The following is a 16,944-nucleotide window of genomic DNA, read 5'->3' as shown; positions in this document are numbered from 1 at the left end:
GGCCCCCAAGGAGATCTCTTTGTGTGGGTTTTATTTATCAATACTTAAAAATTTTAAATATATATTTATTCATTTAAAAATAAAACCAAATACATTTTAACATAAATAATACTTTTCTTTTTTTAAGATTTATTTACTTATTTATTTGAGAGAGAGAGAGTGCAACGGGGAGGGGCAGAGGGAGAGGGAAATTGAGAATCTTAAGCAGACTCTGTGCTGAGTGCAGAGCCCGATATGGGCTTGATCTCACAACCTGATCCAAAACCAGGAGTCAGACGCTCAACCAACTGTGCCACCCAGGTGCCCATAAATAATACATTTTAAAGAAAAACAACTTTTTCAAAACAAAAAAGTGGTAAGAGTGGTGTTGTTTTACATTTTTGCGAGTAGCTTTAATGTCCGGCTTAGTGGAAGCTGGTTTCTAATATCTGCTTTCTGTATTCAATCTGTTATGATACGTTGTTTTGGTTAAAGAATATGAGAAAAAGAAAGCCTTAAACATATATAATTGGAAAAGGAAGAGTACTTTTTTAAAAGATTTTATTTATTTATTTGAGAGAGAGCATACAAGCAGGGGGGAGGGATAGAGGAAGAAGCAGACTCCCCACTGAGCAGGGAGCCCTTGTGGGGCTCGATCTCAGCACCCTGGGATCATGACCTAAGCCAAAGGTAGATGTTTAACTGACTGAGCCACCCAGGCGCCTGGAAGGAAGAGTATTTTAATAACTTTTTCAGATGATTGTGGATATTCTTCTCTGAAACTACACCTACATTCAACAAGTAATAGTTTCTTAAAGGTTTATTGCAGTAAGGAATCTCAAATGATATTAATGAACTTTTGATATTCCGTTTCATTGAAATTTACTTTGGGTGGATCTTTTTACCCATTCATGGTCATTTGGAAAACACTGGTTCACTGAGTTTTGCAAATCTTCCAAATGTTGTCACATCTTATTGTACAATATCAGAAAATCACATTCATTAATACCACCACCCATCTTTAAGTTTAGATCAGACTAAAGTTTATTTATTTATTTTTTAAAAGATTTTATTTATTTGAGAGAGAGAGAGAGAATGAGCAGGGGGGAGCAGCAGGCAGAGGCAGAGGGAGAAGCAGGCTCCCCGCGGAGCACGGAGCCCAATGCGGGACTCGATCCCAGGACCCTGGGATGATGACCTGAGCCAAAGGCAGAAGCCCAACCAACTGAGCCACCCAGGCGTCCCTAGACTAAAGGTTAGATCAGCTCCCTACTCAATGGGCAGCATGCTTCTCCCTCTCCACCACTTGTGCTCTCTTTCACTCCCTCTCTCTCTCTCTCTCAGATAAATAAAATCTTAAAAAAAAAAAGAAGAAGAACATGCTTACACCCAACTCTGAATAACCATAGTTTGTCTTTCATTTGTTCTTTCAAGGAAAAATGGTGTCCCATGGTAAACACATCTAATTCAACTCTTAAACAGTTGTAAGCACTTTTCGTTGGGATAACCATTGAACCGGGATACAACAGAAATGCTTTCTCTGGGAACACCTGGGTGGCTCAGTCAGTTGAGTGTCTGCCTTTAGCTTAGTTCATGATCCTGGGGTCCTGGATTCAAGTCCCTTGCAAAGGAACTTCTCCCTCTGTCTACCGCTCCCCCTGCTTGTTCTTGTGCTCTCTCTCTGACAAATAAATAAAATCTTAGAAAGAAAAGAAATGCTTTCTGTGTACTTCCCATTTGTTGTACAGAATATTAAAAAGACATACTCAAAAGTTGAGATTTAATGAAATTAATCATTTTAACTTCTTCATTAAGGACATTCTTAAGTGAAACTAGCTTTTTCTCTTCTTTGTGATTGTGTAGTAGTGAAGAGTACAGTGACTACTAGTAGTTTGTGCACCTTGACTCACAGTGAAGCAGCACATTTTACCCACTGTTGTTTTTCCCTGTTAGTACCAATATGAACCCAATGAGAAAAGGCAAATAATGTTTTATTATTTTTATAGAAAATAGTTTTGACCTTCCAGTCTTCTGGAAGAGTCTCTGGGACCCTCAGTGGCCCATGAACCACACCTTCAGAACTGCCCCATTAAAAAGACTTTGTGAATTACTATAAACCTAGGAATTCTAGCAGTTTAATTTTTTTCTCCTCTCAGTTTATTCTGTGGAGGAAGTAGAGCAGAGAGAATTGCAGACAGAGTTACCTTGTGGGTGCTGAGTCTGTGAACATTGATTGCTAAATGCAGAGACCTTGAGCGCTTTTTTCATATTTGGTAGAAAGATCTGCCAGGTCTGTTACTAAGCTCTTGTTCATCTGCTTTCCAGCTTCCAAAATTATGTTGCTGTTGTCCCATCTTCTGTTCTTCTGTTTAAGCCTCTTTTTTTAAAAGAAAATTGTCATTTATTAATATAGTAAAACAACACATTATTTTGTGATATAGAATATATAATTATACAATGGGCAGAATTCAAGGAATGATATGAAAATACGATCATTCATAAAGTGTCACAAATGGAAATTACTATAAAGATGAAGAAATAGCTTTCCTCAAACTTTATTTTCTCCAATGTAATGCAGTTATCTTATACAGAATAATGCTCTGATTCTTGTGAATGGCTTTTCTTTCATTATACTCATTCTCTTTATTTCATGTATCTGATCTAAACTTAAGAGTTTAGGATCAGACTTTTGTTCCTGGTGCTTTTGATGGTGTTACTTTTTTTTCATTTATTCATGATTTTGTATATACTTCAGGGCTTACATTATTGTGAATAGTCTGAGGTATACGAGCAATGAGAATGAACTTGATCTGCATTATCTGTATTCTGAGAGTGCTCAGGGGTTTCATCCACAGCCGGGTGAGCCTTTAGTTATTACTTCTTGTGGTGAGTGCTAGGGTGTACCTTTAGGTTTATACATTTTTAATGTATCAGTTAGGAACCAGTTCTTTATACAGTTTCCAACCTATATGGCCTGTATGAATTTTTCTTTTAGTTTCTCCCAGATGTGTATGATGTTTTCAAATCCCATGATTATTTTATGGTTTAGTTTCCATTGTTTATGCCTCTTTAAAAAAAAAAAAAAGATTTTTGGGGTCACCTGAATGGTGCAGTCTCTTGAGCGTCCAACTCTTGATTTCACTCCAGTTGAGATCGAGCCCCACATCAGGCTCCTGGCTCAGCATGGAGTCTGCTTGAGACTCTCTCTCCCTCTGCCCAGCTACCGCCCCCCTGGTACAAATTACATTTGTTCACATATTATTTGTTATATCTTTGACACAACCACAGGTAATATTTATATGAAAATAGGTATCACTGAATGTTTTGGTAATTTAGGACTGTTGATGTGAGAGTTAAGAGACTTAGATCTTAGGGGCACCTGGGTGGCTCAGTCAGTTAAAAGCGTCTGACTTTGGCTCAGGTCATGATCTCAGGATCCTGGGATTGAGCCCCCTGGCAGGCTCCACACTCAGCATTGAGTCTGCCTCTCCCTCTCCCCCTTCCTCTGCCCTTTCTCCCCACTCACCTTCCACCTGCCTCCCCTCAATCGTATATGCATGCACACTCTCTTTCTCAAATAAATAAAATCTTTTAAAGAAAGAGAGTGAGATCTAGATCTTAATTTGAACTCTTTCTCCTACCCATTTTGCTTTCCTGAACAAAGCACTTTGTCTCTCTAAAATTCAGTTTCTTAATAATGGAGGCAGTAATACCTACTTCATAGGATTGTTGCTGCGTTTGATCTGTCTTGATCTGTCACAGAGCTTGGCACACAGTAGCCACTAAATATATTTTCCTTCAGTCTCTCCTGCCTGCCCTCCCTTTCCTTTTAGCCTGCATTTGTCACACGTAGCTTCTTTAGACCTTGAATTTTTGTTTGAATAAGATGGTTGTGGTCCCTTTAAATAATCCTTCTACAACTGTAAGTAGGTATAGTGAAGGTAATCAGATATATAAGTTTCAAAAGGGAGAGGGGGCTGGAAATGTAGATTTGGGTATCATCAGAAAGTTGATGATAATTGAAACTATGGTGGGTTGATGAGACTGTCCAGGAACATAGCTGATAATATGATAATTTGAAATATAAAGCATATGATACTTCATAATTTCTTCTTGTCATATTTATGTAAGTACAACCATGAATATGTGATGTTCAATAGTGATTAAAATAATTATCTTGATTTCTGTGATATTTATTTAAAACTTTAAAATTCACAGGTTGCATATGGCCAAGTTCTTGGAGTTATAGGATATTCACTACTTCCTCTCATTGTAATAGCCCCTATACTTTTGGTGGTTGGATCATTTGAAGTGGTATCTACACTTATAAAAGTAAGTAGCGTATATTATAAAAAGTAATTAACTGTTTTCCAGGAACAAAAGTATACTAGTTATCTGCCACGAAGATTGTAATCTGTAACTATCAAACATTTTTAAGTGTTTTGGACAGTGATCTCACTCACTGGTTTTACCGATTGTGTTTCTTTTATTCTCCCATTTTAATCACCAGAAATTATAATATATGTCTGGAGGGGAGTAAAGAACAAAGACCAAATAAGGCTATAAGGTACTACACTGAGAACTTCATATAACTTAGATTTTGTGAGAGATATTTATTTAAAATTTTACTGGACATTATTTAATAACTGTTACTCCTATTTAAATATAATAGGAATATTTAAATATAAATCAAATATAATAGACATGGTTGTAATAAATTGGCTTTTCTGTATTACAGAGATCAGGGTTTCTTTATGTTGTATTAAATTTACATTAACATATAGACCCATATTAAATATTTAATGATAATATTAAGTATTAATAAGTAGTAAAATAACTTAAATTTTGGTATTTATTAGTTTTGAACACTTTGGAAAATAAATGACTGCTTTAGCACATGTACATATATGACACAATGAATGTAATTTTTTTCTTTATGAAAAAATATAGAACTTCTTAAGACTACCACTTTCAGAACTGCCATTATGTAGCCTTCACATTAAAGTATTTGTTTTTAACTAGAGCCACTTAATTTTTATGACATTTGGTTTTATTTACAGTTGATTACTAATTCAAATGTAAAAGAAATGATTCCTTTTAGAATTGAGTAACCACAGGCTAATCCTGCCATAGAAGCATTGGGCATTAGAAAGTGTGGGTTTTGAAACCAGTCAGTTCTAAATTCAAATTCTGGTTCTTCCACTTACCTGCTGCCTCCCTTGGGGGGATATCTTTTCTTATCCTCCTCTGCAGATTGGGAATCTTAACAACTATTTATCCAGATGATAAAGGATATATGCTTGATATAGAGTAGGCACTCAAGTGGTAGCTGTTGTGATTACAAATAATATAAAAGGATATTTTGAGAATATCTTTGTATGTTAGAACTGCATGAACACTTTAGAGACCAAGTGGAATATCATTCTTTTCTCTCTATGCTAATCCAATTGGCATTATTAGCACTTGGCTTAGTACAAGTCTTGCAGTGCAGAAGCTAGCCCCATTGCTGGCATTTAATTATCTAGCTTTAGCGAACATACCACTTTACTGAATCATTCAGGATCCTTCCTGTTTGTGTGTTGTTTTAACTTGGGTTAAAAAACTTGACTGTTGGAATACTTCTGAGACAACTCCCAAAATTGATAAAACTGTGTGTCCTCTGGTCACTTTTAATAATAGAGTTCAGCTGAAAGTTGGTCTTTAATATTCTTTATGCAACTTATGAATGTATTATTAACAAAAGGCAAAGTTTTTTATATCATTAAAAATTAAGGATACAGTTGTTTTAGACTTCAGATTTTTCTTTGCCAAAATTTTTTCCTAGTTGTTTAATCTTCTTTGTATAGTGAGCTATTGTATGTTTGTTTCAGTCCAAGATTTGTTGAGAAATATGTTGCAAAACTCTTGTCATTTAAATCTAGCATCAGAATACAGATTAATCTACCAGCACTATTTTTTAACATTAAACCTCTATAACTCTTACCAATCTTTAACCATTTATTTATAACATACCTTGACATACAAAGGCAATTTGATCATAATCTTGTATATTTCCTTATACTTTTCTGAAAGTTTAAAATATTTTGTAGTTTTTTTTGTTTTAATTTAAAAAACACAATAGAAAATTGGACCATCTCAAATACATTTTCAGTCTACCAATATTTATTTTTGACCTCTCTACCAGTGGTTCTCAAGGGCAGTTTTGCCTCCCAAAGACATTTGGCCGTATCTGGAGACGCTTTTGGGTGTCACAAATGGGTTAGGAGTGGAATCTTACTAGTAATATGTAGTGGGTAGAGGCCAGGGATACTGCCAAAAATCCTACAGTGCACAGGACAGCTTCCAACAACAATTATCCAGCCCCAAAATGTCAGTAGTGCGAGGTTAAGAAATCTTGCCCTGTGCCAAGTCTTTTTCTGTCATAGTTTCCCTGGTTTCTACCCTTGAAGTTCTTCCTTTCATTTTACTCTATAAAATGCCTTAGTGACTACTTCAGTAAGTACTATATAAATTTTTAGTGGAAATAATTTAAGATTAGGTATGTGTATAATCAGAAAACCATGGTACATTTTATTTAGTTAAACTCTTGACCAAAATGTTATTTTTTTTCCTCCTTTTTATTTAACCCTATACTTTTACCTATTCCTGGGAAAATGCTGTTATACTTAATAAACACTGTGTAAAATTTTCACTTAGTCTGTTTTCGTACTTCTTAGAAGAAGAAACAGGAAAAGGTTAACTTTGTAATGATTAGTTCGTTTTCTTTCAGCAACCAAATTTGTTGAAGCAGTTGGCCAGAAGTTGCCTTATCTTAAATCACTAGGGACACTGATAAAAAGATCAGTAACAAGACCCTTCCCTTAGTGATTTTGGTTCAGCAGAGCTAGAGTGAATCCCAGGATTCTTTTTTTTTTTTTTTTTTTAAGATTTTATTTTTAAGTGATCTCCACACCCAGCGTTGGGGCTCTAACTCACAACCCCGAGATCTCCTGCTCCACCAACTGAGCCAGCCAGGCGCCCCTTAGGATTCTCTTTTTAATAGGCACCCCAAGTGATTCCTATGATGAGACAAGTTTGATAACAAAATATTTCATTTGCATAAGACAAGGAACAGAGCAAGGACTAACATTCTTAATAATTTTAAACATTCTTAATAAGTTTTACTGTTTATCACAGTTGGTTGTCAGAATTGTTTTAAGAAAATACCGTAAATGTTATTTTACTCTCTGATACCCAGAATGTTGATTGACTTGCTAATATGCTGCCTTTTGTCTTTTTTGTTTGTTTTTTTAAAGCTGTTTGGTGTGTTTTGGGCTGCCTACAGTGCTGCTTCATTGTTAGTGGGTGAAGAATTCAAGACCAAAAAGCCTCTCCTGATTTATCCAATCTTTTTACTATACATTTATTTTTTGTCCTTATATACTGGGGTGTGATCTAAGTCATTTATGAGTAGAAAAAGACAATGTTACGTTTGTGTGTAGTCTGGGAATTCTTGCTGAGGTGATTGAAGAAAACCTGTTGCTGGTAAAATTTTATATGTTCTACATGTGAAGGCAGGTTTGCAGTCTTTTTAAAACCATATTTTTTGTATTTAATTAAGCATTTGCAGTTATCTGGATTTTTTTTGGTCAGAATTCCAAATTCTGTTTGATTCTTCATATTCCAGTGAATAAAATATAAAAGCATTGTGTTTTTAAGATTGTGTCAATATTCACCTAAAAACTTGTGCCAAAAGCACCTGGAGTGGTAATTATATTTCATTCAAAGGGTAAATACGGCAGCATCCCGATAATCTAAAAGTGCAATTTTTTTTCTTTAAAGGGTTTTCTCCTGCATCATAGATCCTGTAGATATATATTTATATTTATATATATATATTTATGAAATAATTCTTATTATTCACAAAATATATTTCTGAATAGCCTAAAAGGTAAGATATTTTAAATCTGATGCTTAACCATTCTTTAATTTGGCCATTAATCTTTTTATTTATAAATTCAAATTTGTTTTTTAAATTGTATATAATTTAAAAAGTCCATACGTGCTTCAGTATGTCCTTATTAAGAAGTCCAACTAAAACTAATTTTAACAGTTGCTGATGTAGGTTTGCTTGGGTGTGCTTTGAAAAACCTTTTTTGAATGCCTAAATACCTGATTTCAGTTTCTGTTTATCCTTCTGACCAAAGGAACAGAGGTATAATGGATGTGGTGTTATTATAATTGTTAATATGTAGAAAAATAGTCATATTTATAGCATCAGTAGGTATTTTTAAGTGGTACTCCTCAGTCATAAAAGTTGCTGGAAAAGACCTTTAAAATCTTGTGGTCTTGAATAATGTTAAATGAAGTAGAAAAAAATAAAATGCTTCCCAGTTGTGTGTTTTGTTTTATAATACCTTGTCCTGTATTACAAGTATCAGGTACTCTTTAACAAATGTACAGTATTTGCTAAGCCCTAAGAAATTTTAATTAGTAAAATTTTTATTGCAAATTATTTCATAGACTCTAGGTGTGCTTTAGTTAATATTACTTTGTAAAGTAGATAAAATATTTTATTTATGTCCATAAAATAGCAAATTCCCTGATAACTATTAGCAAATTATTATATTATCCTTTCTGGTCTCAGCTGGAAGAGTTAACTGCTGTCCTCAATGTGCTAACATGGCCATGGCCATCTCTTAGTAGGTACTCCTTTAGCAGCATGTGTCAGGAAGTATCCAGCAACTCTGAACCAAGTCTTCAAATCAGCAAGGTACCAATTCCATCTCTCCTCCTTTCACCTCTCTCTCCCACTAAAAAAAAAAAAATCTTATTTGAAGCTGCAGGAAAAGTATCAAACTATCTTTGAGGCTGAATAATGTGAAAATTACCTATACTAATTTTTAAAAACAAGCTTAGGGCAACAGAAGCACCAGAGGGATAGAATTTCTATAACCTAAAATATGAAGTTGTGAGGAAGGATCAATAACTACAGAAGCAGCAACTACAAAATAAACATTTGTCTCAGATAAGGAATGTCTGAGGTCAGTACTTTTTTACAGTGGATTATTATATTTGATGTTCATGGTCTTGACCCTGGAATCTTCCCTAAGAAGCTGGGGGTTTGGTACCAGGGGGTAGTATTTTACTAAGCAATAAGTCAAGGCATTGTGGGATCCATTCTATCAAAAAATGGTTTATTTTTTATAAGCTATCATTTCTTTAAGATGTGAGTGAAAAGTTTACGTATGTGGATCATGTTTATTCCCTAATGATGTAATATAAGGTATTTGTGTTCTAAAAAGGTATTTAAAAATATTAGCATTTAATCGTGAGAACTACCCTATATAGGGTCTGTATAGATACAATTTATAATGTTTCAAGCTCAGCCAACATCTTCATGTGCTAATGAGCAAAGTAGTTTAAAACAGATTGTCAGTTTGGAAATAATTTGTAAATTTGTACAAGATACAGTACTGCTAACAGTGATAAGCTGACCGTGACAATGTCCTTTCCTTGAATTTTTATAAAACTATATTTTCTAAGTCATATTGATTTTAAATCATGATTCCAACCTAATTATTAGTTCAATAGTATTTTTAAGACAGAACTAGCCAGATAGTCTCTTCTAGTTGTGTGTGTGCGTGTGTGTTTTAAGTGTTATCAGTTGTAGTAATTATGATGAATGTTAATCCTCAAAAGGAGAATTATGAGAAATACTTACTTCTGTATCAAATTGATTGTAAAATAATTGAAATTTTGATTAAAAATCAAAATCACTATATAATTTTCATTGTATTAATTAACAAGTTAGGAAGATTTGTAAAGTTTTATGAACCATTATTAAACTTGCTTATTTCTAAGGTCTATTATAAGACAGTTTTATATATAATAATGTATGTTTCCAAAAATTCCCCAAATATTAAAATGCTAATATAGAGTTTTAAATTAGTGAAAATTTACATTGACTTAAAATAATGAGTTAGATATTTTTATTGTTTAAAATTTAGTCAAATTTATTTTTTAAAATTCCAGTGTAATTAAACATTGAATAAAATAATGCTTCTACAAACGAATAAAAACAATATTTTTCATATTCAGCAAAAGTAGTTGAATATTTTAAGGTGACTGTTATTTACTTAACTTTTACATTTTTATGCAGTTTTAGGCTTTAGGGAATTGTGACACATTTTAAGTTTTGTAATAATATCTTCCATACAATTCTTTTTTTTTTTTTTTTTAAGATTTTTATTTTTAAGTAATCTCTGTACCCAACATGGGGTTCAAACTCACAACCCCGAGATCAGGAGTTGCATGCTCTACCTACTGAGCCAGCTAGGCTCCCTTCATACAATTCTTTTTTATTTTTCTTTGTAGTTGAACAAGTGGGTTTGTTGTGTTGTTCTTTGCAACAAAGGAGAACAACACACATCAGAGGCTTGTGTTAATACAATTCTTTCTGGTTGCATGGCATGGCAATCTGAAATAAGCCTTAATAGAGCTAAAAGTCACCCTTAGCAATTCTCTGCTCTGATAAATCATAAAATAATAGTGTTTTATCATCCTCTTTTATAAATGGTTTCTTTAATGGAACCCTTGTGTTACATCTTACCTTATACTAGTTTTTAATTTCCCTTTAGAAACTGAATTACAGTTTCTGGTTTATTTCTCGTTTGTATGATTTCCTGGCAATAGTTTGTATGTTTGAGAATCTGTTGCCACTTTTTAAATAAATCTCAAAATAAGATTTTGACATCAGTAAAGGCTAGACACTCTTACATCTTTGAACTTTAGATCATGATATTTTCTGAAGAAAGTTCCACTTATGAATATATTTTCTTTGTAACAAACTGGTATAAATTTTAGACACTATCGTGTCTCTCTGGAGTGTAATGATCTGAAAGAATTCCCTGTACAAGGTATATTATTAAACATGAAATTTAAGGTTAGGTTTCTCATTTGAAGTTCTTTTGATATGCTGAGGTTGCAGCATAGTTGAAGGTTAATTAAAGAGTGTCAGGATGATTGAGATGGCATTAGTCAGGGGCACCTGGGTGGTTCAGTAGGTTAAGTGTCTGACTCTTAATTTCAGCTCAGGTCATGATCTCGAGCCCGTATCAGGCTCCAAGCTCAGCTGGGAGTCGGCTTGAGATTCTCTCTCTCTCCCTCTACCCCTTTTCCCCACACTCATGCACACTCTCTCTCCCAAATAAAATATTTTTTTTAAAAAATGGCATTAGTAAAATAATGCCCAATTTTACATTGTGTGTTGGTAGTAACCCTGGTTTTAACTTTTCTTAGTTTCAGTTTCAGTTATTTTCAACTTATTTTCAGTTTGAATATCCACAAGTTTTTACTTTGAAGATATTTATAGTTTGTTTGCAAGTGTCCTTGAAAAAAATTTCTTAAACATCCCTTCTGGATAGGTCAGTGGTATACTAATGCTGTCACTGAGATTTTTTTTTAAGTTAGATATTAATAGGAGAAATTTTTAAATAAAATTTTTGCATTTAACTTGTAATTAGAGCATGTGAAAGTTATTAATATAGCGGGGAAGTAAACTTTGCTACCTGTAATAATTTTGTTTAACTAACACTTGGAATATAAGTAAATTCGGTGTTTTGAGAACAGAAACCTTGGTTTTTCTACAATAGTTGCCACTGAGCAATTTTTATTAAAAACCGAACAAGCAAAAAAAGCTTACCGAAAAGTATTTATACAGGATCAATTACACAGAATGACTGGTTATGAGAGAAATTTGTCGTCTGGTGATAAAGAAAAAAAAAGATAATATAAAAGTGGATTGCTTCTGTTCACATTAATAAGCACTCATTGTTGAAGGTAAATGATTGAAATTCCATATTTTTGCTTGATTTTATAATGACCTGCTCACTTTTGTGGAATTAATCAGTTGCTATGTGAAGTATCACTTAAATAGTATGCACCATTTGATAATGAAACACTCCATGTTTTTTAGTCCTAATGCAGAATTATTCTCTATGATGATGGGCCTAGGTGCTAAGTCCCTCATATTCACTCTTCTTAGCCCCATGGGACTTAGGACAATCTTTTGCATAATAAAAATTTATTTTCAAAGGATTGTGTTGGTAGCCCCAAGAACAAAAACATTCAGAAGAAACAGCATTTGAATTGGGTACCCGGAAGGTGAAGAGATGATAGATGTTCATCAAGTATTTATTGACCTCTTTGTATGTGCTGGGTACTGTGCTAGGTGCAAGGATACAGTGAAGTGCAGAAACCACACATGCACACGCTAACTTTAATGGGCCAGTATTGTTGGAGAGATAGCCAGTTAGTTTCACAAATTGTAAAACAATTGCAACAAATGGAGAAATAAGAAGTATAGGTTTGAGGTAGCAAGAGAATGTATAATTGAAGAATTAGATGAGAAAAGCCTTCCGTGTTATACGCAACTAATGAATCATTGAACTTTATATCAAAAAAAAATAAATAAAAATAAAAAAAGAAAAGAAAAGCCTTCCCTTCGGCACTGATGCTTAAGCTAACATTTTAGAGATAAGTAAAAGTTAACTAGGCAGAAATGGGAGGGAAGACTATCTAGGCAGAGGGAATAGGGGTATGTAGAAGGAAATGAAAACCCATTTGGCTGAAGTTTAGTAGTTCATGAAATTGAACAGGTTAAATTGGCAGCAGTCCATACCTGACATTTTAAGCCGTGTTTTCTTTGTTAGGGCTTTTGTTTAGAAGTATGGTATCAGAAACGTGCTTTTAATATTAAAAGCTAAGATATACAATTCTATTCTTGTTATATACCTAACAGAAATGCATGTACATATGCCACAAGAGACATGTGCATAGTAACATGATTCATAATAGCCAAAAATTGGAAACAGCATATGTCCATCAGCATAGAGTGAATAAATAGGTATGATAACACGGTGGAATGTAACGCAGTGAAAATGAATGACTAAAACCACATGTAGGAACATGGAGAATTTCACAAGCATTATGAGTGAACAAAGCAGAAGCCAAAGAACTTATATTATATTATCCCATTTATATGAAGTTAAAACACAGGCAAAATTAAGTGACAGTGTTTAGAGATACATATTGAGGTGCAAAGTCTTTTTAAAACAGCTGTAGTGAGGTATATTACACACCACAAAGTTCATCCATCATAAGTATATAGTTTGATAATTTTTAATAAGTTTGTATAGTTGTACAACCACTACCACAATCCAATTGGCAAAGTCATTTCTATGAAAAGTAAGAAAGTGACCATCATAAAAGGTTAGTGGTTACCTTTAATGGGGAAGGAGAAGGTTTGTATTTGGAAAGAGTGATGAGAAGGACTTCTTTCATGGGTGTTTGGCTTTTAATATCATTAAGCTGTATGTTTTCTGCCTTTTCTATATGTGTGTTATAATGCAGTCTTAAATTTTTTAAATTGTTTTAGACAGGTTCCACATTTAACGTAGGTAAATTATCGCTTCCCATCTTTTTTATTATTATGATTCTCCACTATAATGCAAGCTCTACTGGGATAGGGACCTTTGCTGACATGTTCATCAGTTTATCCCTAGTACTTCTTGAATGAATACATAAACCTGATCATTGAATCCTGAATTCAAATCTATATCCAGTGAATTTCAAAACCTTAATCATTAGTCTTTCAGAGTGTTAAAGTTAGGCAAGGCCTTCGAGATCATCTAATAAGTATAATCATTTCTCATTATACAGATGAAAAAAGTAGGCCTAAGAGAGGATTGTCTAAAATAACGTTACTGACCTACCAGTTAAGAGTTTGTCTCCAAACCCCAAATCTAGTGTTCTTTTCATTACAACATGGAATAGCAGTGTTGCCACTTAGCAACATAGGTATAGTTGCCTTTTACCATAGTCCATCATATAAATAATGGAAACATCTTTGCTTTCCTTTTTAATCCTTTCTATTCAACTTATTCCACTTGTTAGTTTTAGGCTTTCAAGTACTACACATTAATACTAAATAATTAAGACTCAAGGGGTTGTCGTCCTTTGAATTGTCCTAGTATTCAGTAAACATTAGCTAATATGTTAGCTATTAATAATACTGAAGTCATTTAGATCAGTGAAACAGGAGAGTTTCCAGAAATATACCCAATTATATATGGGAAGTTAGTACATGATAATGGTAGCATGTCAAATTAATAAAAAAGATGAATTATCAGGGTACCTTGCTGGCCCAGTCAGAAGAGCATGCAACTCTTGATCTCAGGGTTGTGAGTTTGATTTCGTTTGTTTTTGTTTTTATTTTTTAAAGATTTTTATTTATTTACTTGAGAGAGAGACAAAGAGTGAGAGAGAGAATGCAAGCCAGGGGAGGAGCAGAGGGAGAGGGACAAGCAGATTCTGTGCTGAGCACAGAGCCTGACTTGGAGCTTGATCCCAGGACCTCGAGATCATGACCTGAGCCAAACCCAAGAGTCAGATGCTTAACCAACCAAGCTACCCAGGCACCTTTGGGGTTTTGAGTTTGAGCCCCATGTGGGGTGTAGAGATTACTAAAAAAAAAAAAAAAAAAAAAAAAAATAGGGATGAGTTATTAAATAAGTGGCAGTACTGCATCAGATAAGAACATACATGGTTACAAGAAGCAACCCTGTGATCAATGGCTTCACTAAATAGGAGTTCCTATTTCTCACATAATAAGAAATCCAAGGATATATAATCCAGGAATAATATGGCAATTTAATGTCATCAAGGACTCAGGCTCGTTTTACATATATGTATTTTCTTAGGATTTTATTTATGTATTTGACAAAGCAAGAGAGCACAAGTAGGGGGAACAGTAGAGGGAGAGGGAGAAGCAGGCTCCCCACTGAGTAGGGAGCCTGATGTGGGGCTCGATCTCAGGGCCCTGGGATCATGACCTGAGCCGAAGGCAGACACTTAACCATCTGAGCTACCCAGGCGCCCCTTGTTTTATCTCTTTACTCTGCTATTTTGGGTGGGTGGCTTTCATTTTCATTGTATCAAAGTAGTTGCTTCACCTCTAGGTATTAAGTATATAGATTAGCAGAAAGAAAGGTGAAAGAGGCCAAAATGATCATGTCAGTCAAAGTTGCCCTTATTTAGAAATTGCACTCTGTGGGGCGCCTGGGTGGCACAGTGGTTAAGTGCCTGCCTTCGGCTCAGGGCGTGATCCCGGCGTTACGGGATCGAGCCCCACATCAGGCTCCTCCGCTATGAGCCTGCTTCTTCCTCTCCCGCTCCCCCTGCTTGTGTTCCCTCTCTCGCTGGCTGTCTCTATCTCTGTCAAATAAATAAATAAAATCTTAAAAAAAAAAAAAGAAGAAATTGCACTCTGTGACTTCCCCCTATATCTTGGGATAGAACTGCATCACTTGGCCACCTTGCTGCAAGAGCCTGGGAAAGTATTTTAAGCTGGGCACATTACTGCCCTAAACAAAGTCACAGTTCCATTAGTAAGGGAGAGTGGATGCCAGGTAGGTAACTAGCAGTGTCTTAGACATGGCAGGCGACTTGGAAAAATATAAAGCTGGATCTGCACCTCACTTCTTATGCCAAAGTAAATTACAGCTATATCAAATATTTTAAAAACAAAAGCCAGAAAAAAACAATAATCTTACATATCTTCCTTGAGAAATTAGGGCTTTCAAAGTATGTCATAAAACACAAAAACCAAAAAGGAAGAGATTAAGAAAGTTGACTACATGTCATTTAAAATGATAAGAAAGGAGAGGGGCGCCTGGGTGGCTCAGTCAGTTAAGCGTCTGCCTTTGGCTCAGGTCATGATCCTGGCTCAGGTCATGATTCTGGGGTCCTGGGATCAAGCTTCCTGCTCAGTGGGAAGCCTGCTTCTCCCACTCCCTCTGCCACTCCCCCTGCTTGTGTGCTCTCTCAAGTAAATAAATACAATCTTTAAAATAAAAAAAAGGATAAACTACAAGTTTAGAAATATTTGTAAGACTTACATAGACAAATGACTAATTTCCTTAATAAAAAAGAATATTAATTAGTAATTTAAAATGGTCAAAGGATTTACATGGGCAATCATGTATTATGTAATATGTAAAAGAATATAATTAAAATGGGCAAGGGATATAAATGAGCAATCAAGAGGGGAGAAATGATTTTTAAAAAACATCAGTGAGTATGTACAGATGCACAAATTCATTTGTGATTAAATGCAATTTAAACAGCAACAACATTGGCCCCTCAGATTGCCAAACCTTAAAAAGATTGGTGTTAGTTCAGATTATGAGCAGGTCTGACTAAACTGATAAATATGAGCATGGTTGTCTCAATTGTTAAAATATTGAAATGCATCCTACCAGTGGCAAATAGTATTATGTTACTGCAGGAGCACTGAAGTTAAAATCTGATAGAGATTTGTTAGTTCTATTGTGACATTGGTAATGGACCTTTTGTTATAATAGCATAGGAGAAACATCTGCAACATGTGTTAGCATGTCCTTTGTCATGGTAAATAATGTTGCTTCAGTGTGCTTTACCTGTGAAATGTTTCATGCCCTAACAGTTGCTACTTCTAAATAGTTTCCTTTTCATTTGGTTTTACTTTTAGAGCATTGTAATTCTTAGGTGAAAAGTAGATACATTATTTTAGTATTTTTAAATAGAATTTATAACAAAATATTAATAATGGATATCCCAAAACTGTTTGACACTATCAGTGCAGAACATGTGCATACCCTGTGACCCAGCAATTCCATACGCACACCAACATATAAATTCAGCACTGTGCAATGGAACTTTGTGCAGTGATGGAAGTAGTCTGTATTCAGCGTTGTCTATACAGCAGCTATGTAGCTTTTGAGTACTTAGAATGTGATTAATGCAACTGAGAAAGTGATTTTTTTTTAAAGATTTTATTTATTTATTTGACAGAGACAGCCAGCGAGAGAGGGAACACAAGCAGGGGGAGTGGGAGAGGAAGAAGCAGGCTCCTAGCGGAGGAGCCTGATATGGGGCTCGATCCCA

The 16,944-nt window shown here is 34.6% G+C and overlaps 1 protein-coding gene across 1 annotated transcript in view; it reads left to right on the top strand.

Annotated features, from left to right (window-relative positions):
* YIPF4 (Yip1 domain family member 4) overlaps nucleotides 1-12,313 on the top strand; it is a 36,386-nt gene extending 24,073 nt beyond the window's left edge. Inside the window, exons 5-6 of the mRNA XM_026478599.4 lie at nucleotides 4,198-4,311; nucleotides 7,275-12,313. Of these exons, the coding sequence (XP_026334384.1) occupies nucleotides 4,198-4,311; nucleotides 7,275-7,412 (252 nt within the window). The 3' untranslated portion in view covers nucleotides 7,413-12,313. The remainder of the gene's footprint in view (nucleotides 1-4,197; nucleotides 4,312-7,274) is intronic.
* The last annotated feature ends 4,631 nt before the right edge of the window (nucleotides 12,314-16,944 follow it).

The sequence above is a fragment of the Ursus arctos genome, unplaced genomic scaffold, assembly GCF_023065955.2.
Source record: "Ursus arctos isolate Adak ecotype North America unplaced genomic scaffold, UrsArc2.0 scaffold_8, whole genome shotgun sequence".
In the NCBI taxonomy this organism is placed as follows: domain Eukaryota; kingdom Metazoa; phylum Chordata; class Mammalia; order Carnivora; family Ursidae; genus Ursus; species Ursus arctos.
This window is presented reverse-complemented; position numbering and strand designations above follow the sequence as displayed.